Source organism: Lepidochelys olivacea (assembly GCF_965140295.1).
Source record: "Lepidochelys olivacea isolate rLepOli2 genome assembly, chromosome: 1".
NCBI classification, from domain to species: domain Eukaryota; kingdom Metazoa; phylum Chordata; order Testudines; family Cheloniidae; genus Lepidochelys; species Lepidochelys olivacea.
Genome location: NC_140411.1, coordinates 280,199,386 through 280,220,829, shown reverse-complemented (window position 1 = coordinate 280,220,829; position 21,444 = coordinate 280,199,386). Strand labels below are relative to the sequence as shown.

The following is a 21,444-nucleotide window of genomic DNA, read 5'->3' as shown; positions in this document are numbered from 1 at the left end:
AGAGCCCTGCTGACCCCGCTTCCCTTCAGTTCCTTTTTACCGCCTGTGAAGGTTGCTGGAACGCCTCATTGCTCAGGCAGTTTTCTACTAGTGGCTTTTCTACTTCTTTAGTTACTGTAATTTGGTAGTTGGTGGGTAGTTTTTTAATAACTTCAGTCTCGCTTTGCAGTCCTTTTTGGTGCGGTGTTTGAAGTCCCTGCAGATTTGGCAATGGTCTTTCCTTGCGATTCCCCCAGTCACTTGAGACAACTCGAGTGCGGGTCACTCAAAGGCATAGACTTATCACAGGAAGTGCAGGGCGTGAAGCCCAGTGACCAAGGCATGCCCTGGCACTGGGAGGTGGATGACACCACTAATGAAGCGCAGAGGCATCCAAAACTGTTGATGTCTCTAGTATCTGATGCATCAGCCCTTGGCTGGGGAGTCCACCAAGGGGCCCTCAGGCCTCTGGTCCCAAGAAGAGCCTTTCCTCCAGAGCTCAGGACAGTCCACCTATCCTGCCAGGCATTTCTACCTGCTATTACAAACAAGGTTGTTTTGGGTCTCACAGACAATAAGATGGCCATATTCTACATGAACAGACAGGGCAGTGAGTGTTCTACCCCCGAGTCAGGAAGCAATCTGACTATGGGAGCTCTCCATTGCTCATTCCATCAGTCTAGAAGTGTACTATCTTCCAGGAATGCAGAACCAGCTGGCAGATCACCTCAGCAGGTCTTTCTCCTCTCACCATGAGTGGTCCCTTCAACCAGACATCGCAAGGGATATCTTCCAACGGTGGGGGACTTCCCTTATAGACCTGTTTGCTACCCACAACAACAGGAAATGCCATCAGTTCTGCTCCCTGTGAGGCTCCAGCCCGGGGTCTTCCACAGATGCATTTCTGTTGTCTTGGACAAATTACCTGTAGTATACATTTCCTCCTGCATGACTGATTCACAAGGTTCTGATGAAGATCAAGCGGGACTGAGAGTGGGTCATTCTCATAGCCTTGTTGTGGCCCAGGCAACATTGGTTCACCAACCTCTTAAGCCTTTTGGTAGAGGCCCCACTATGCCTTCCGGTACACCCAGACTCCTGAGACCATGGTTGGCTGCTCCACCTGAACCTCAGTTCTTTTAATCTGTCAGCCTGGAAGCTCCAGGCTGAATCCTGAGGAGCAACTTGCTTGGAGCAGGTCCATAGAGTCCTACTGGGCAGTAGAAAGTCCTCCACCAGGGCCACCTACCTTGCAAAATGGAAGTGGTTCTCCATCTGGTCCTCCCAATGGGGAATTCCACCTACACAGTCCTCCCTGCGTACCTTCTTCTGCTGAAACAACAAGGTCTGGCGCTCTCTTCAGTCCCGGTTCACCTAGCGGCTATCTCAACTTTCCCTCCCAAGATTGACAACCAATCTGTTTTTTCACACAGGATGGTGATCAGTTTTCTCAAAGGCCTGGATAGGGTGTATTCCCAGGTCAGAGAACCCATTCCTCCCTGGGATCTGAATCTTGTCTTGTCAAAGCTTACGGATCCACCGTTTGAGCTGCTAGCAATGTGCTTGTTGTTACACCTCTTCTGGAAAGTGGTCTTCTTAGTGGCCATCACTTCAGCCAGAAGCGTTGCAGAGATCCAGGCCCTCACATTGGAGCCACCATATATGGTCTTCTTCAAGGATAATGTCCAGCTGTGCCCACACCCATTGTTCCTCCGAAAGGTGATCTCACAATTCCACTGCAGGCAAGCAATCTTCCTGCCAGTAATCTACCCTAAACCACATGCAAACAGAGAGAAACAGTGCCTACACTGGATGTTAGACAGGCCCTGGCTTTCTACATATAGAGGACCATATCATTCTGCAGAGCTACTTAGCCGTTCACAGCGGTAGCGGAGAGAATGAAGGACCTACCTACCTCTGCTTGGAGAATTTCATCCTGGTTGACTTCATGTATCCGAGCGTGCTATGAACTCATAGGCATCTCGCCCTGCAGCTAATCTGACTGCTCATTGTACAACATCTCATGCCTCATCAGCCACCTTCCTAGCGCAAATTGCTATTCAGGATATCTGCAGAGCAGCAACCTGGTCGTTGGTGCACATGTTCTCAACACACTGTGTCATCACCCAACAGGCTAGAGACGATGCCAACTTTGGCTACCCAGTCTTGCAGCCAGCCTGTGCTTGAACTCCGAACTCACTTCCTGTACAACTACTTGTTAGTCACCTACATTGGACTGGACATGTGCAAGCACTCAGAGAAGAAAAAACAGTTACTAACCTCTCTGTAACTGTTTTCCTTCAAGATGTGTTGCATATGTCCATTCCAAAACCCACCCTCCATCCCCTATTATCGGAGGCAGTTAGTAAGAAGAAACGGAAGGGGAGCAGCGTCGGCAGGGCCCTTTATACTGGTGCTATGAGCACGGGGCAGCAGAAGGTATTGGAGCTGACACAACGGATACCACTAGGGGAAAAAATTCCGGTAGGCATGCACACCTACACTGGAATGGAAATATGCAACACACCTCGAAGAGCAAGTTACAGAAAGGTTAGTAACCATTTTTTCCCCTCACTACCCATCCTGCAGTCCCTGCCACAGGGAGCATTCCAGGGTTTGGATGGGGGAGTGACTGAAATACAGTGTTCCAGCCATCCTTGGCTGTAAAACGTTCCATTGGGGAGAATGTCCAACCAGCACAGATTGGAACAGCCTGAGCCTGCTGTAACCTATGATGGGGTCGGGACTAGCACAGAACCAGCACCAGTAACCAGTTACTTCATGTGCTTCTCCAGGTACACCCAGCAAATACTGGGCACAGCAGGGAATTTGACCGTAAGTCCTCATTACCAATGTAAGTCTTTTGCACTAGAGTATGCCACCATCTCTGCTGAGGCGAGCACAATTCAGATATTACAATTAATTCTGTCCCACTAGTTCTTGTGTTGTCAATTCTTCCAAAGAAAGTTGCACTTGAAAAGAGTTAACTGAAAATGTTCTAGTTTCCTTTAATACTGGCAATGCTTAAAGGAATCAAAGGATTCACTTCTGATAACAGGAAAGAAAGCCTCACTCTGAAGTACAAGACCTATACCTTGAGCTTGCATGCTCTCTAGGAAGCCTTGTGTAGGAAAATACTGTTTAACTAGCTATTACATCATACAATAAACCTTGTTCTTTGGGAACTAACATTATGGATCAAGGCCTGACACAAAGTGAAACGGCAAGTTGTAAACTGAAACAGTTGCCTTTTCAGATCTTAAAGACCTGACTTGATGGAAATCCATCCATATAATTTTATTTAAATATGAGCTGCTTTAAAATTAGGAAACAAAAGCAATGATTTTCTAAAGGCTGAAGTTAGGCTCCTAAATTCATGCTTAGGTATTGGCCAGATTTTCAAACGTGCTGCACCCAACAGCTCCCATTGACCAGCACTGGTGACATTCTCAGGCAGTTGGACTTTCCAGTTTTATGGCCAGTTTCTATTGGCAGACTGGTGCAAAGGGACTGTAGTGGGATCTGGCCCACAGTCCCTGCCCTGTAACGGGATGGTCACCTGCTCCTGCCCTGAAGGGCTTAAAAACAGCCCAGGGGATGGCTGTGGCTGGGGCAAGCAGCCCATGTGGAAAAAGGCACAGCTGGGGCCATGCCCCAATCATGCCCAGCTGGCCCTTATAAGAGGGCAGTAGGCAAGGGGCATAGAGACTCTCTCTCTATATATATAGCCTTTTAAGAGGGAGGGACCTGGCTGCTGTGAGCTGAGTAGGGTACCTAGACTGGAGCAGGGCTGGGGGAAGACAAGAGGAGCTGGGGAGCTCCGGCCTGGAAACCCCACAGTCTGCAGGCCTAGTGTAAGGCCAAACAAGTACTGGGATTGCAGGGGGCAGCCCAAGGGTAGGCAGAGGCAGAAGGTCCAAACCCTCCTTGCTGCTGATGAGTGGCAATTATACTGCAGTCCGCTCCAGTGAACAGGGGCTAGATGGTGACTGGCAGTAGTCATATACTGAGGCAAGGTGGGGATAGGGAGTTGGGGGTTCCCTGGGGAGACCCAGCGAGACTGCGGGGCACTGCAAGGGGGCAGAACCCCGAGGAAAGGGGCACCGGGGTCCGGGAGGGACACAGGGACCAGCGGCCTGCGGAGAGCACTCCGACAGCTGGTGAGCTATTTCCCAAGATGACCAGCAGGTGGCGCTGCAGGGTTGAGTCGCCACCCTGCTGCATGCCCCGAAGAGCTTACAATCCAATTTGGCCAAACACAAACACACCAACATATACTTGCAACAACCATTCAGGGATGAGACTTCAGAGTATAGGCTTCAATTCAACAAAGTACTCAAGCATGTGCTTAACTGTAAGCAAATGCTTAAGTGCTTTGCTGAATAGGCATGGACTCAAATTTATGCTTAAAGTTAAGCACATGCTTAAATCCTTTGTTGAATTGAAACCTATAGTTTGAAGTCTCACAAAGAAAAAAAAATCACAATACCCATTCCCTGACACTTACCTTTTATTTCATGCTGACTCACTTCTCTTCTTCTTTCCAGTTCTTTTCTGTCATAATTCAGCCTCTTTAAGCACATGATACCATACTGCAAACTTGTTCTGTTATTTGAGAGAGAAACATTTACAGATTAACATAAGACATTTAAACGAAAATAGCATTGTGGATGTGAATGTATTTGAAGTATTTACTACATTTTATAAATGGTAGTTCAGTATGCTCATGTATCAAATCATAGGGGCAAAGAGCCAAAAAACGTAACAGACTAAAAAATGAAATGGGCACAAACAAAAATGAATGGGGTTTAACTAAGTTATCTAGCAGAAATACATTTAACGTTAAAAATGTATCCAAAACAGGCCAACAAACTATGTGAACTTAAGTACTTTTTTGAATCAGGATGTAGGCAGGAAGAGGTGTTTATTGTCAAATCAGACAGTAAAGAATGCATCCTTGCAGGAATGGCTGCCTCCTTTGGTAGATGAACCTACTGCCCACTTGTTTTTTCCACTGTAATCTGAAGGAGTTTAAACATTTTCTTTATCATCATGTTTCTTGTCTACCATCTTCTGATGCTGTGCCTTTTAATATATTTTTTTTACAATTTATGTATTGTTAGTTACATTTATATATTAAGGCTACTCTGTGCACCATGGAATTGCATTCCATAACTAATCACGCTTACAGTTACTATGTCAAAAGGAACCTCTTTCATTTTCACATAGTTTATTGGTGCTGATTGTTTATATTTTCATGTGGTTGTCTAAAGTTGGAACAACCTTAAAACTAAAGCTTTGTTAGCTTATGCTGCACTGAGCATAATATTACATCCATGTGCTCATTTTGAGCAGCCTTTGTACAAACATACCGATGAAAGCTATCCACCATTTTTAAATGTACGCGGAGATCTTTCTTCGTCAGATGATCTAACATCCTTGCGTCTACCAGGCACTCCATAAAGTAACTTCGGTACTGAGGTAAACCCAGACTGGGGAGCCATTCATTACCAATCCATTCATGGTTCATATCACCATAAGCAAGGGTCTATAGAAAAATAGGAGACTTCACATTTTAACCTATTTGTGTCAATGCCCCAGAATGAAGGCAGCCTATCCATCTGCTGTGCCATTTCAAATAGGAGTTCACCGTCTAGGAAATTCACACTGCTTTCCATAGTAATTCTGACAATACTACCATTTGGGCCTCAAATATGTAACTAAAACACTATTGGCTCTCTATATACATAAAATATTTTTGTTAAATACAAATATGATCTATCAATATCATGTCTACCACCTTTTTGAAATGGAAATTCTAATTGCAATAAGAAATAATGCATTTGAAAGTTCACATCATAGCAAAATCAAGAAAATCAGACACTTAGATTGAGGGAATTTTTTTTACAAGCACCTACGTGAGTTAGGAGAACAATCCTATTGAATTTCAAAGGGATTTGTTCTCCTAATGCACCTATGTGCTTTTAAAAATCCTTCCCTGAATTAACACAAGCGATAAAATAAACCTTTAGGGTGAAATCCAGGCAGCATTAAAGTGAATGGAAGTTCTGTTGTTGTTTCAGTGGGGCCAGGATTTAATCCACAGCTTTCTACATCTTATTTCAACAAGCAATTAGCATTATACATTTGTAGTCCCTCTGAAACAGTGGTTATTTTTAAATGGTTCTTGGCCAAGCCTGCATGCCTGCCTCTGCTTCCAGCACCAGTAACAGCAAGTAGCCAAATGCACTAACAATATGTTTTAAAGTTTGACCAGCACAAATGAAATGCACCTTGTGGGACTATCAATACGTGAATCCTTGACTAAAAAGAAAAAACAATCTTTGGAGAATTCCAAAAAAACACTACAATCCAGGAATACTTTCTGTGTTGTGAGATTCTAGTAGAAAACAAAAGTGTGTTTGTGTAATGGGGTGCCTGCCCCATACTGAGCTCTAAGGGTTTAACAGAGCCCTCGGGAGGCTGTGCAGGAGGCAGCCAAGCAGGCCTATATAAAAAGGGAGCTTCAGGACAGAGGAAGGCAGTTCTCCCTGGAGGGCTGAGAGAACTGCCAGGACCCTGGACAGAGCAATGCTGCTAGCAGGGACTGGGGAAGCGAGACACGGCTTCTGGCTGGCTGCTGGGTTTTCAGGCTGAGGCCCTGAAGCAAAGAGGATGCTGGGGCCATGAGGACACTGTGGTCCTTGGAGAGATGTGGGTCCTAGAGCAGGAGTGGTGGCGGGGAGGCACCACCAGAGGAGGGCGCACTAGTGAACTGAGCTAATCCCCAGGACAGCCAGCAGGAGGTGCCACAGTGGTGAGTGAACGCCATTACAGACTGTAATGTAAATACACATTGAACTACTTTTGTATGGTTTATCTGAAGTATACAATCTATATTTTAGAAAGAGAGAGATTCTGCCTGTACTAATGCTCTGTGCAATCCCATTGAAGTTAACCTAAAAATTGCAGGACATTTTTACTTTATTATTTTTTTAGAATCTCTCACTTCTCATAATAAAACACATTTTTGTGACCATTGCTTGTGGTTCAATAGTTTCTTGTCTTATATTTAGATGGTAACAAACTTTTTGGGTCAGAAACTGTCTTTTAGTTATGTGTATATAGTGAAGAACAAAAGAGGGCTGTGATCCCTGACTGGGGTGACTAGTCACTATTTCAATATAAACAAATAATAAATCAATCATCTGGAGTTGTGAAGAGCAGAAATGGGCTTACAGAAGCCTACTACAAGAAACTAGAATTTGGAAAAAATAATTCCCTGCACTTGTTCTTTATTAGCAATATTATTGTTATAGCTAACAGAAGGCTATTGATAAAACTGAATTAGAGGAATTAGGTGTTAAAAGCTCTGTTCCTTCAAATACTGAAATGATATTTTGGCTAATTTTTATTAGAGGTAGAAATGATGCCTACATATGTATTAATGGATAAAATTGCATGTCTTTTACAGCCAAATAAAGATTAGTCTGCAAAAGGCATGCAGGTATATTGTTTCTTTTTGTGTGTGTTCCCCTTGTTTTGTAAAGTGTGTTGGTTTTCAGAACTGGAAACTATACACAGCAAGAAAATAAAAAAAAAAAGTCTGCCTATAAAATACTGCTTATAAAATATCTGTAATGGATAATCACAATAAACATAATTAGTAATGAATATACAACTTAGAAGTTTAACACTCATGTACATTAAAATTATGTGGCACAAAATTGGATTCTGACAAATATAACTGTAGAAATGATTTACTTCACTGCTTACATTATCTATGTGCTTGGCATCTAGTTGTGAGCTACACATTCAAATGGCAATTTTTGCACAACAATGCAACTGTTTAGTTTAAAATGCCAGGCTTGTTTATCCTTGAGAAAAACCACAAGCAATCAAGATGATTTAACTTTTGATGTTATTATCAAATTGGTAGAACAGCCATATGATGTTACAGTTTCGCTCAGTGGGCAATGTAGTTGTAAACTTTGAAACCCAATTTTAGCTTCACTCAAGTGAAGAATATTCAAACACCAATATTTGTTTCTCAAAAGAGTCTAATGTGCACAAAGTAAACACCTAAAAACAAACATGGATGTACAGTGGAACACTGTGTTTCTTGCTATTACACAGTATGTGTGTATATATATATGTATACCTTTCCATATAAATAGTCTTCCCTTAGCTGCTGACATCTACAGCAGTACTTTGCTGTCACCCTCTTTATAGTTGGACAGTTTTTTTCTCTGAAATCCACACATTCACATGAATCAAATGGAAACATTTCCTTTGCCTCTAGCTGCTTTATTTACACCATTAACTTGGAAAAAGTTAATTGAATTTCCTGTAAATGTAAAGCGGTTGCTCTTTCAAGTGTAAAATATAATGAAGGGTGTATCCATGCTGAGCTTGCTCAGGGAAGCTGCACGTTCACCTCTGGTATAGAGGTCTGATGCAAAGCCTTCTGCCCCACTCTATGGGGGAGTGGGCATGCAGGGGGAGCAGTCATGCTGTGTGTTGTCTTTGCACCTCTTGCATGACATGGGGAAAGGCTCTGTGCTGCTCCCAAATGGCTTGTATGTAAAGGAGTGAACTGGAGGTGGTGGCATGGGATCAAAATGTATGTGTATTCTATGAACCTTGGGATGGGGGAGAAGGGAATGTCGAATTAGCATCTGTCAGTTATCATAAAAGAAAAAAGCCCTGTATTTAATTAATTAGTAAGTGGGAGTTATTGAATATCACATTTGGTTTAACACTTGAACTCAGGACAGTGAGAGCTTAATTAGAATTCAAAAACATTTTAAAACAGGGAAGCTAATCCTTTGGCATAGGGAGAGAATGCTAACCTAACCTTGGGTTAAGAAGACAGAGGGGGACTTGAACAGTTACACACGTGGAAAAAGACTTCCTAACCAAGTTGTATATGTGACATTATGCCCCATATTCTTCGTAGAAATTATTATATGAATATGGCATAACTATATATATTTTATGCAAGATCGGTCATGTGAGGTATCATTGGAAAGGTTACGATTTACTGAATGTGATTATCCAATTTGTATGCATGTATCATTTCTGTATCTGAAGTTAGTTGTAATTGCTACATAGTCAATATACCTGTGTGTATACTTGGGGGAATGCCTGCCAGACAGTAGGCAATCAGCCTGGATAGGACATTAAGAAGGACAAAAGAACTTTGAAGATACTAATCTCCGACCTTCCTGAGAAGCTTCCTGGGATGCTGCTTTGACACTACAAGGTCATGTGATCATGTCACCTGGTACAGGGTCCCATCTTGAGCTGGTATTTTTCCACTGGAAGGGCATGGACTAGGAAACAAAAGATTCCTGCCATATGTAAATCCTATTCAAGGCTGGGGAGGGAGTTAATCTAGGCGCTTCTCCACTGCCTCTCCGCCCAAGAAGGAAGTCTGCTGAAAACACCTGAAGAAACAAAGGCTAAGAAGGGAGGGCAGGGGACTGAGTCCACATGAGACAGATCAGCCTGTAAGAGGAATTCCTGGAGATCTAAGCTGCAAGCAGTGCAGTTTACCTTCAAAAATCTCTGCAATCTCTTTGAAACATTTAGGGTGAGAAATTACAATTTGTAGCCAATTTCTTCAATGTATGCAGCCTAGTTTGCGTGTTTTTTTTAATTTGTTCAGTAATCTGCTTTTTTCTGTTTGCTATCTCTTATAGTCATTTAACATTTACCGTTTGTAGTTAATAAACTTGTTTTTGTTTTCTAAAACCCAGTTTATGGAACTCATAACAGGGGTTGGGGGGAGCAAAAAGCTGTGCATATCTTCCTCCACTTTGAGGGAGGGGGCGAATTTATGAGCTTGGCTATATAGATGTCAATACAGTGCAAGACAGTATCATTTTGGGTTTGTATCCCAAAGGAGGTGTGCACTTGAGAGGTCCCCGAGCTGATTCTTCTGACACAGAGCTGATCTCAGTGTCTCTGTGACCATTTGCAGCTGGGTGTGTTCCTACCTGTGTGTGCTGGAGAAGGCTTGAGGGCCTGGCACAGCGGAACAGGGTGAGGGAGCCCAGGCTGGTGGAATGGGGGGGCTCAGTGGGACCCCAGCACGTCAGGTGATACCCTGGAAGGGGAGGTCCAACCCATCACAGTATACAGATATAATTATGGGCACATCAAGGGCTTGTCCTCACTAGAGTTTTTTTTCACCTTGAGTCAATTGCTTGTCAGGCTAATTGTAAACCACAAATTTTGTAGCCTGGTGTAAGTATTTAGGAAGTGTCCAGAGTACCCTTTATCAAGGTGTTAAGTACCTGGAGTTGATTGGAAAACAATTAATGGATATTAAACAATAGAGCAGAGACCATGATAATTTCAAAATACTGGACATGAACAATTCTCATTGACAAGCTGCTGATCATGTTTGAATTTGGGAGGGGATATGTGGCAGTCCAATATACACACACCTTCCCGGAGCTGTGATCGTGTTCTCTAGAGTCTCAGCTTCTTTTAAGAAAGTCTCTAGACATTTCATTTATGAAGAAAACCTGCAAAATGTAACCCAAGTGTAAATGATGTATGAATGTTTGCAACCAGTCTGCAACCAGCCTGGAACAATAGCTCTGAACTATGGTATTAATTTCAATGAGGGTGTAGCAGGGTGACTACTCTGCTCCTGCCCTGAAGGGGTTAAAGCAGCCTGGGAAAGGGCTGTAAATGGGAAAAGCAGGCTGATTGAGAAAGCTTAATCAGGGTCAGTTTAATCAGGGTCCAGCTGATCCTCATAAGAGGGCTGTGGGCCAGAAGCAAGGGTCTCTCTTTAGCTTATTGAGAGAGAAAGACCTGGCTGCCAGGGAGCTGAGATGGATACCTAGGGTGGAGCAGTGCTGCGGAAGGGCAGAGGGAGCTGGGGAGCTCCAGCCTAGCAAAACCCCAGGCTGCAGGCTTAGTCAAAGTCCTATGAAAGGGTACTGGGGCTGCAGAGGGGCACCCCAGAGATAGGCAGAGGCAGCTGGTCCAACCCCCCTTGCTGATGATGAGTGGTGCATAGGCTGCAGTCTGCCGCAGGGAGCAGGGGCTAGATGGTGACTGGCAGTGGCCACAGAGGCAAGGTCGGGGTAGAGGGTTGCGGGATCCCCTCGGTGGGGAGACCCAGATTGTGGGTTACTGCTGGGGCAGATCCCTGGTGAGGAGGGCACCGGGGTCCGGGAGGGACATGGGGGCCAGCAGGGGCAAGACTCTGGCCTGCAGAGGGCGCTCTGGGCTGGAAAGAACTAATTCCTGAGATGACCAGCAGGAGGTGCCGTGCCAGTGAGTTGATGCCTGCCACAGAGGGTGATTATGCAGATGCAAAATGATAATTATTAAAATATTGCTATTGTGAACTATCTCATGGCTGATTCTGGGTCTGAAAGGAGAAGGACTAGTATATTATGAAGATCTGTGCCATATCAAGTGAGTAGAGCTTGGTTTGTAAGTATAGTTTGAAAGAGTACCACTAATTTTTTCAGTTTGGCCCCTAAAGTTCATAGGTATAATAGCTACAATGATGATGCAGGGGCTGACACCTAATCATAAGAGTGAACTGAGTATATAGGAAGGGATGTGTCAGATGCTGAGAGAAAAAGGGATGCCAAAAGGGAGAGAGAGACCTGACAGCAGCTGGACAGATACAGAAGTCTAAGAATATAAATATTTGATTCTCTGAAGCTTGTGCCCTAACTAGGCAAGGCTGCTTGTAGATTAAAATCTGTGATTTATATCATTTTACCTTGGATTGTCTCTCCATTTTCTAATCATAGAATATCAGGGTTGGAAGGGACCTCAGGAGGTCATCTAGTCCAACCCCCTGTACAAAGCAGGACATATCCCCAACTAAATAATAATAAAGCTTCTAATAATAATAATCCTGTTATTTTGTGTGAGTGTGTGTGTGTGTGATGATTTCCCCCTTTGGAGTCAGGTAAGCATACTGCAGCCAGGTCTTAAGAGGTCTGTTAGCTAAAAGTGGATCCAGTTCTATTCAATCTCTTCATAAATGATTTGGATAATGGTAGAGAGAGTACATTTAGAAAGCTTGTAGGCAATACCAAGCTAGAAGGGATTGAAAGCACGCTGGGGGACAGGATTAGAATTCAAAATGATCTGGACAAACCGAAGAAATGATTTGAAGTAAACAGGATGAAATTCAATAAGGACAAACACAAAGTACCCCTCTTCGGAAGGAATAATCAATTGCACAAATACAAAATGGGAAACAACTGCCTAGGAAGAAGTACTGCAGAAAAGAAACTTGGGTTATAGTGGCTCACAGACTGACTATGTCAACTGTATAACACTGTTGAAAAAAATGAATATCCTTCGGGATGTATTAGCAGGTGTGTTTTAAGTACAGTGGTGAAAGTAAGCAGGTACGGTCAGGTACACCATACCATTATGATATTTATAGCTGGTATGTTGTACCAGAAAGACCCATTTTTAGAACTGCAAGGCTCCTGGGAACCACAGTGGCGAAAGGAGCATGGGTGGTCCCACACTGGCAGCTCCTGCGGTGCAAATGTACTGCCAGCAGCCCTTCCAAGCAGCTGGGTCACCTGTCTGGGGTCTGTACATCCCCGCTGGTGGTCAGAGCTGGGGCTGGGGGCGGTATAGCTGCGCTGGAAGAGCTGCCAGTGTGGGCCCACATGTGCTTCTTTTGCCCTGCGGTTCCCGGGATCCCTGCAGTTCAGATATCTATATCTGGTGTAGTGGGAGAACGAAGTCCCCCTCAGGTAACATGGGATGGCGAGGGGATAGAGAGAGCATGGGAGGTCACATGCCCCCTGTTAGCTATTGTCCCCCTCCCGTGAGTTACCTATGTGTACTGATAAGAATTAAAATCTACTTGCACCACTGTGTAAGTAAGACATGAGAAGTAATTCTTCCACTCAGTACTGATAAGGCCTCAACTGGAGTATTGTGTCCAGTTCTGGGCATCACACTTTGGGAAAGATGTGGACAAATTGGAGAAAACCCAGACGGGAACAACAAAAAATATTAAAGGTCTAGAAAACATGACCAATGAAGGAAGACTACATTTGTTTAGTCTGGAGAAGAGAAGACTGAGAAGGGACATGATAACAGTCTTCAAGTATGTAATGTTATTATAAAAAGAGGAGGGTTATAAATTGTCCTCCTTATCCACTGAGGACACAACAAGAAGTAATGGGCTTAAACTGAAGGAAGGGAGATTTAGTTCAGACATTAGGAAAAAATTCCTGAATATATGGGCAGTTATGCACTGGAACAAGTCACTTAGGGAGGTTGTGGAATCACTGTCTTTGGAGGTTTTTAAGAACAGAGCAGACAAACAACTGTCAGGGATGACCTAGCTAATACTTAGTCCTTCCTCAGCGCAGGAGACTGGACTAGATGACCTACTGAGGTCCCTTCCAATCCCACAATATGGTGATCAATGATTTAAAAGGACTCGGTAGCATATGGTGTGGTTTTCAAAGAAAATAATAGTAATAATAATAAAAATCTTTGAAACTGTGTCATATACTGAAAAGTTTCTACATTAATGGTTCAGCTCCAAGAACTAGCACAATTTCCTTGATAGCTGTGTCATCCCTCGGCGCGCGCCGCTTCCTGCAGCCCCCATTGGCCTGGAACGGTGCACTGCAGCCAGTGGGAGCTGCGATTGGCCAAACCTGTGGACGCTGCAGGTAAACAAACTGTCGTGGCCAACCAGCAGATTTCCCTGATGGGCCGTGTGCCAAAGGTTGCCGATCCCTGTTGTAGACTTTATATGCAGAGCATCTAGGTCCAGATTTTTAGAGATATTTAGGCACCAAACTCCCATTGAAATCAATGGGAGTTAGGTGCCTAAATACCTTTAAAAATCTGATCCCCTATTCTATAAACGACAACTCACAAAGAGCCTCCAAAAATGTATACAAAAATTGTGCAGGGACTTGATTGTACCTTCAGTTACCCCTGCTGCACAGACATATAAATGAGGATCCAAGTTTACTATGAACCAACCACAGGATGGTATCAGGATGTCTCCAGCTGACCTATCACCCTTTCTCCCCCATAGTCCCCTGCTTGTTTCATCATGAAGGGGGAGCATGCCATTTCTGTGACTTAGATGACCTTCCACTATGGTGGACAGTGGTGGCTAGAACAAGAGAGGTCTCTTTTCTGTGCTGGCAGGGTTTGAAAGACATTGCCAGTAGGAACAGGGACCATGCCTGGACCCTTCACTGTAGCCTGACATTAATATCCCATCTAGATAAGCAGCACATAAACACAGTTTGTTGTGACCTAATTGCCCCAAACTTGGGCATGTGTTTAGGAAAAGTTATGCTAAGGACAGTGTGGGAAGGACATGAGGCATAAAGGGCCTTACTACTGAGAACGTGTACACAGGCCCACCGACAGCAATTCCGGGCCCCAAGGCAGAACGCGTAATGGTCCTGAGCTGCCGATTGCACTGCTGGTGCCCAGTGAGTTGCTGAGCACGTTCTTCCGGCACGGCCAGGGCTTCCACATGCCTGCCTGGCTGCCTTCGCCACTGCCGGTACCATCCTGCGCATGCCCAGGCAACTTAACAAGGCCTGGGGCTCCTGGCCACCGCTACCAGGGTTGCTGGGCAATTGCCCCCTTTGCCCTCCCCCGTCAGCGGGCCTGCATGTACATCCCCCATCCCTCGTGAGCAAACATGTCTCAAACCAATACCAGTATGGTTGGGAGCTGCATCTTGCTGGTGTCGAAGTCATATAGCAGACGCCCTCATTCTTTATAAGCATTAGGGACTGCAGGGTAACAAGGCATTTGCAGCCACTGCCATTAATCTACTTACGAGTGTGTTGTGTTTTACTTCCTCATCATCCCAAAGGGCAAAAGCAAATCATACTAGTGCATATAATGGATAGGTGTGCTAAGTGTATATGCACAAAATAAAGGATTGTGTTGAGTCTCCTTAAAATATCTGGTTACAAAAGATCGTAGCAATTTATATAAAGGAAAATATTTGCTACAAATATGGTATTTATGTTTTATGTAACAAACCTGTCTAGAAAAGATTTTTTTGAATTAAAAATGTAAAAGATATTCATTAGACTTAAATCAGCAGGAGGAAATCACAGCATTAGACTCATACAATAGCTGATAAAATGTTACAAGGTTTTCTATTACTATGTTAATTAAATTATTAGTAGTCTTCCACCCCAAAAGTATAAAGTCAAAAGATTCATACCTGGGCCCAGCTGCCTTCCTCAGATTCTTTCTGTATTATCAGGAAGGAGCCATTAGAAAAGCAGGTAAAAAATACAACAAACACAAGTCAAGAAGCAAAAGGTGATTATAATGCAAATGTTAATAATTCTAGTACAAAGAAAAATGTACAACTTAATATGCTGATAATGCATTTGACCTAGTGTCAACGGCAAACTGCTTAGCTATGCTACAAAAGTGACACCATTGTAATTAAGGTTGAATAAAAAAACTTAGTGCTGACAAATCAAGAAAATATTAAAGATATAAAAAAAATCTTCATAGTTTTGTGAAATTTTACAAGTTCATCTCAAACTCCCTTGGTGGTTTTCTCAAAAGCAGCTATTAAAGTCAAAATGTTGCCATTTTGCCTCAAAATATTGTAAATTAGGGGTAACCCACTGTTTTGTCCAGCAAAGTCTCAAAACATTCATAATGTAAAGCTATGTTTACAGGCAGAATGGTTGAAATTTTGCCCTGATTCATTATATACTTGTAAAGCTTTGCCCTTTGATTTGCACATTCTCAAAGGGCAAGGTAACAGTTTCATTCAATTCTGTTAACAGTAACATTTCGTACAACACATTGCAATAAAGCTACCCACTTTCTTGTACAAAAAGTATGTTGTTTTTTTCTGGTCAGTTTTCCAGGGCTAGCTCTATTTGTTGGTGCTAAAGGTGTTTTTATTGTGTTAGTGTTTTCTTTACCAATAATGATAAAGCTCAGAGGCAGCTCGGTTGTAAAAAATAATTGGCAAAGAAATTGCTCCCTGAAATTTATAGTGAATATGTAAAACATTATAGCAAATGAAAATGTATAGCAAATCCACCTTTGCTGCATTAAACTGTAGATTTAGCACCTCCCTTGCCATTTATGGGCTGGGCTAACCATCAATTATTCTGAACTGAGGATAAGGGTTTCATACATCTTTTTTTTAAGCTTAGTTAATGGCTTACAAGCATGGTCTCATGCTGGCATAGAAAAACCTTACCTTTGAAAACAAAAATATAATTCTAACCCTGAGGTTTGGAGGAATGAAAAAAATCTGAGCCATTGACTGGGGGATACATATTGCTATATATTTTAAGTCTCTACGAAAATCAGTAAGATGTTTGCCAAAAACACAATGGCACAATAGCCACCCTAAGTCCCAGAAATGTGAACAGCTTGGTCTGGTTTTCAAAGAGAGAATTCTGGCTAAAGCATTTTTGTCCCAGTTACATACTCTTTAGGCTTCCTCTAGATTAACATCTCTCAGTGTCATCATTATCGCAAACTTCTATTTAAAGTGATCCTTGCAAGGAGGCTTATGGGCAGGTGCAGTACTGAAACTGCTATAGACTCATTTTTCACAGACTAGATTTCAAATTGACAGTTTCCTTTACATTAAACACTCTTCCTTCGTATTCAACACAGTGTGACATTCAAATTAATGACGGGTTTCAGAGTAGCAGCTGTGTTAGTCTGCATCCACAAAAAGAAAAGGAGTACTTGTGGCATCTTAGAGACTAACCAATTTATTTGAGCATAAGCTTTTGTGAGCTACAGCCCACTTCATCGGATGCAACATTTTGCATTGTTGTTTAAGGTGCCACAAGTCCTTCTATTTAAATTAATGTTTCAGAAAATAGAACTACAGCTGTACGGTGAAACTTCAGTACTGTATGCAAGTTAATATAGTCTCTGTGACTGTAATACATTTGATATTTTATTTTTTAGGGAACTGTTATCACGTTTTTTCTAATTGTATATTTCAGAAACAGTCTACAGGTGATGCAACAATTGTAACAACTACATATACTTCAGTTGTGTTCTTGGCATTAAAACAAATATCATTGTTGTTTAAATAAAATTGGAAAGACTAACCGTTTTGGCTGGAGCTGCAAGATTTTCCATTTCTTCATGGGTCACCCAAACATTGCCTGAGGGCTGTTAACAAGGCCCACAGGGAAGCAGGTAGAATCCACATTAGGTAAGCAGTGTTAAAGAAGAAAGGCAGCACCACTGTAAGTTAACAGCGTATAGCATCACAATCAGCACAACCATGTTCTTGCCTCAATTGAGCTGCAACTAGAGAGAACTTTAGACAACTTGCTTTACATCTTTCTTCACTAAGATCTTAACAGATACCTGTTTATTAACCAGAACTGGTGGATGAAATGTCTTACTCCTAATGTGGTGGAAATTCTCTGAATACCATTACAAAGGAAAGAATAACAGTTAAAGCAAGTTTCAGAGTAACAGCCGTGTTAGTCTGTATTCGCAAAAAGAAAAGGAGTACTTGTCGCACCTTAGAGACTAACCAATTTATTTGAGCATAAGCTTTCGTGAGCTACAGCTCACTTCATCCGATGAAGTGAGCTGTAGCTCATGAATGAAGTGAGCTGTAGCTCACGAAAGCTTATGCTCAAATAAATTGGTTAGTCTCTAAGGTGCGACAAGTACTCCTTTTCTTTTTAGTTAAAGCAAGTATATCACACAAAGAGTGAATGTAAGCTTTTATGTGGTAACTGAATCCCGAGGAGAGTTCTCATTTGGTGATGAATTTCCAGCCTAAAAATTCTGCACACATACTGTAGTTGCATTGTAATATAACATAAGATCCCTTTTCCCACAGTTCTGTATGTCAAACATTCTTGAAGAATTTCTTTTAAAAATGTTCTCTTTTCCCCCTCATTCCATTGTTTTTAATAAGGGTTAGATTCTGACTTGCCCCCGGGTGACCAACCAGGGAAGTAAGGGGGTGCAAGAGCTGGCTGAGCACACAAGGGCAAAGGCTGCAGTAAATTAACTTCCTTCTTGAGAAAGAGAGAGGACAGGGGACTTATGACTCATAGTGCAGCTGCATGCCACCCATCCCTCAGGGCTAAGTGCAAAAGGCACAATCTATCCTAATATTTCTAGCCTGAATATGTGACAGCTCATCTGGTAAACGTCAATGCTTTTCTTGAGCTGTGTAACTATAGCTTTTAAAGGTGCCTGAGCAATGGGAATAGAGAAACTGAGATGTTTAGGGTAAAATTTGACTTTCAATGAAACTCAGACTTCTCAGTGCCTAAGCCACTTTTGAAAATGGTACCTAGGTGTGTTTGTTTGAATATTTACCCTAAGTCATTATGTTTTTTGGCTATTGTCTTCAATGAGAGCAAGATTCATCCTTAAATGAGGAAAGCCATCAGATTTTGAGAACATATGCCAGATTCTTAGGGCCAGGTTACTGATAGTAGTACCTTTGGTAGTACCACTTCCAGGAGGAGCACTTTGAGTAGCAGAAATCAGCTCACTGGAGGAATAAGGTCCTCCTCAAAGTAAGAGTAACAGAATTTGGCCCTTAGCAGTTACTGAAAGAGCTGACATATTTTGAATGCATACATAAAGCTCTAAAAGATGTTTAAACATTAGATCATAGGGATGAAAAATCACCAGGATGGGCACACTGTAGAAAAACTGATTGTACAGATCAAGTGGTGCAGAATTGTATATGACCTCATGACAGCACCAACTTGAACAGTGCTGTAAATAGTCTTATAGCCACCTGATCATGCAGCGACTTACAACTATTGTTTGTTCAAGATACATTTCACTATGACAGATAAAATTCATCTGCTCAGATCTGTGTCTGCCATTGTTTCCTTATATTATGTTACTCAGCAATACATTTAAAATTTATGTGCAACACGGTTCATTATCATTGAGCATTTAAAATATGGAAATTAAGAAGTTAAGAATATGGAAGTTAAGAGAAGGTAGAGAAATATTCAAATATCCTCACTGTTCAAACAATCTCTTCAGTGAAAGAACAAGTGTAATATATTACACTGCACATTTAAAAATCACCTTAACTCTGTCCCCATATTTCAGCCCAGCTTCCACTTATAGACCTGAAACATTTTAGATAAAAAAACCTGTGCTTGGATTTGCATCTCACTAAAATTAACATGTACCAGAGGCTACAAAATAGCTTAGTCTCTAGAAATGTCAAAACTTACTTTGCAGACTCAAGAGGTTTGTATACAGGGGTTTGAATAAGCATCCAGACTTTTGGATGCTGATCCAAACCAAGGCTCAGTACCCAAATGGAAAAGTGAAAGTGTTAGTATTCTAATGTCCCCCCTTCCCAGGCAGCATGCTGCCCCAGGGCTCCTTCATTTTCAATCAGCTTCTCCTTTTCTGACAGGACAATACTACACAACATAGGGAGATAACCACTCTTAATATAATGTACTATCCTTAAATTTGAGCGTTGTCTTAGATTTTTCCATTTCTTTTCCACTTCTTTCTGTTCTCTCCTTTTGTCTCACTTTGATTCATTTGCTTCATCTCTTTTTCCTGCTACCTACTGTTTTCCTCTCTTGACTTTCTTTCTACCCTTTTTTCCTTCAGGGTCTCCACTTCTCAGACTTTTCCCTTCACCTCTTCTGCACAATTCCCATCTGTCCAAGCCCCTTTTCTCTTTCTCTGACCTCCAATATCTCTTTCTAGGCCCAGCTTTCTCACCTTACTTCCAGTCATCTATTTCTTAGCCTTCACCATCTGTCTCATGATTCTCTCCCTTCCTAACTCCCACTCTTTATTTCTTTCCTCACCAGCATGGCCCCTTTGTTCTCTGTATATAAGTGTATTCTCACCCTCTCAAATACACTTCCACTTCTCGCCTTTGTTCTCTTTCATACATGCTTCTTCCCATCACTTTCATTCTCTCTCCTAGATGCACTCTTCTCCTGCCTTCTCTCTCTCCTCCCATCACCCACACCATTATACACAGAAAATAAAACACTCTCTATTCTCTTCCCTCTTCTCACTACATAGCCACATGCTCTTGCTGCTTCTCTTAGGGAGGAAAGATAAGCAGGAGGATACAGCAGATCCAGGCTGGGGGCTAACTGAAAAAGGTAGAAAGAGGGAGTGTCAAGAGAGTTCTGTGGGAGGAAAGAGCCAGGGCAGGAAAAGTATCTGGTTCATTTCGGGCAAGGACTTGGAGAAAGGGGGGAAATAAAATACCTGCAAAAGTACAAGTAAGTTTCCAAACATTAGGTATCTATGCATAGTACATGTGAGCATTTTGAGGTTTGCCCTTGTCATATCGATCACTGAGATAATTTCAAGGTTAATCAGAAGCACAATGTTAAAAAAATGTATTTATTACAGAAAATTATCTGTGATCAACAAGCAATGAAAGGCACTTCCACTCTCTTCAGGACAATTCAGACTGATTTTGATTTGGTTTGCACTATACAACTTTTTCTCTGGATTCTGACATGGTGTTAAGTGTGAGAAAGAAAGTTAGCTGAATGTGACTCACTGTTCTAGAAGTGGGAGGAGCTGATGGACTTGTAAGTGATACCATCTCCTGGATTGCTAGTCGGAGCTTTAAGCGATGGAGAGGGTTGCTGATTCCAATTTCTCTTTGAATCTCAGTATCAGACAAAGCAGACATTATGGCTCCACTCTTCACATTTGCACGGCAAGCAGCAACATACCATGCAGGCATTCCCAACCACAGCTGTTGAGAAAAAAGTCACCAGTTTAAGACACTAGAACTCAATTTCTGAGATTTCATACATGGTTTAGTTATTAAGACATCTGCCATGTGAATTTACTATGGTAATGCTCAAGCACTCAAATCACCAGTTTGTGAAAGGCCCTTCTGTGCATGCAGATTCAGGCATTGCACAGGCAATAAGTGTGATCGACAAGTGATTTTGACGTTGTGAAATGGCTTCGGAATGCTGGATCTGGGCACGACTGGAGATGTCACGTTAGCGCTCTAGTGTTCCATAACCATAACAGGAATGTCGAACACAGGCATGTTTCTTAGGGTATGTCTACACTTCCAGCTCGAGGAGACAAACCTGCCGTAGCTCAATGAGAGCTAGTGTGCTTTTACATTGAGTATACCCACAACAGCGTGAGCCATGGATAGGGCTAGCTGCCCTGAGGACTTACCGAGCATCTTGGATGGGTTGTGCTCAGGGTGGCTAGCCCCTTGAGCCGTGGCTGCTACACCCTGTTTTGAGTGTGGTAGATCAATGAGTGCGAGCACAGGCATGTTTCCTTGAGCTGCAATTTACACCTCCAGCTCGGAGTGTAGACATACGCAAAGTGTTTTCAGAGCCACTCACAATCCCTGCCTGCAACACTCCTACTATTCTTTTCCTGACCCTCTTATGAGCACAGACTGACCATATGACTGAACTGTGCTCAACTGTTTTGCATTCT

The 21,444-nt window shown here is 42.6% G+C and overlaps 1 protein-coding gene across 4 annotated transcripts in view; it reads right to left on the bottom strand.

Moving 5' to 3' along the window:
- PPFIA2 (PTPRF interacting protein alpha 2) overlaps positions 1-21,444 on the bottom strand; it is a 611,661-nt gene that overhangs the window by 11,161 nt on the left and 579,056 nt on the right. For all 4 annotated transcript variants that reach the window (XM_084639583.1, XM_084639582.1, XM_084639585.1 and 1 more), the window contains 5 exons: positions 20,528-20,728; positions 17,092-17,154; positions 15,209-15,238; positions 5,352-5,527; positions 4,487-4,584 (listed from right to left, as the gene is read on the bottom strand). In XM_084639583.1, coding sequence (XP_084495709.1) covers positions 4,487-4,584; positions 5,352-5,527; positions 15,209-15,238; positions 17,092-17,154; positions 20,528-20,728 — 568 coding nt within the window. The remainder of the gene's footprint in view (positions 1-4,486; positions 4,585-5,351; positions 5,528-15,208; positions 15,239-17,091; positions 17,155-20,527; positions 20,729-21,444) is intronic.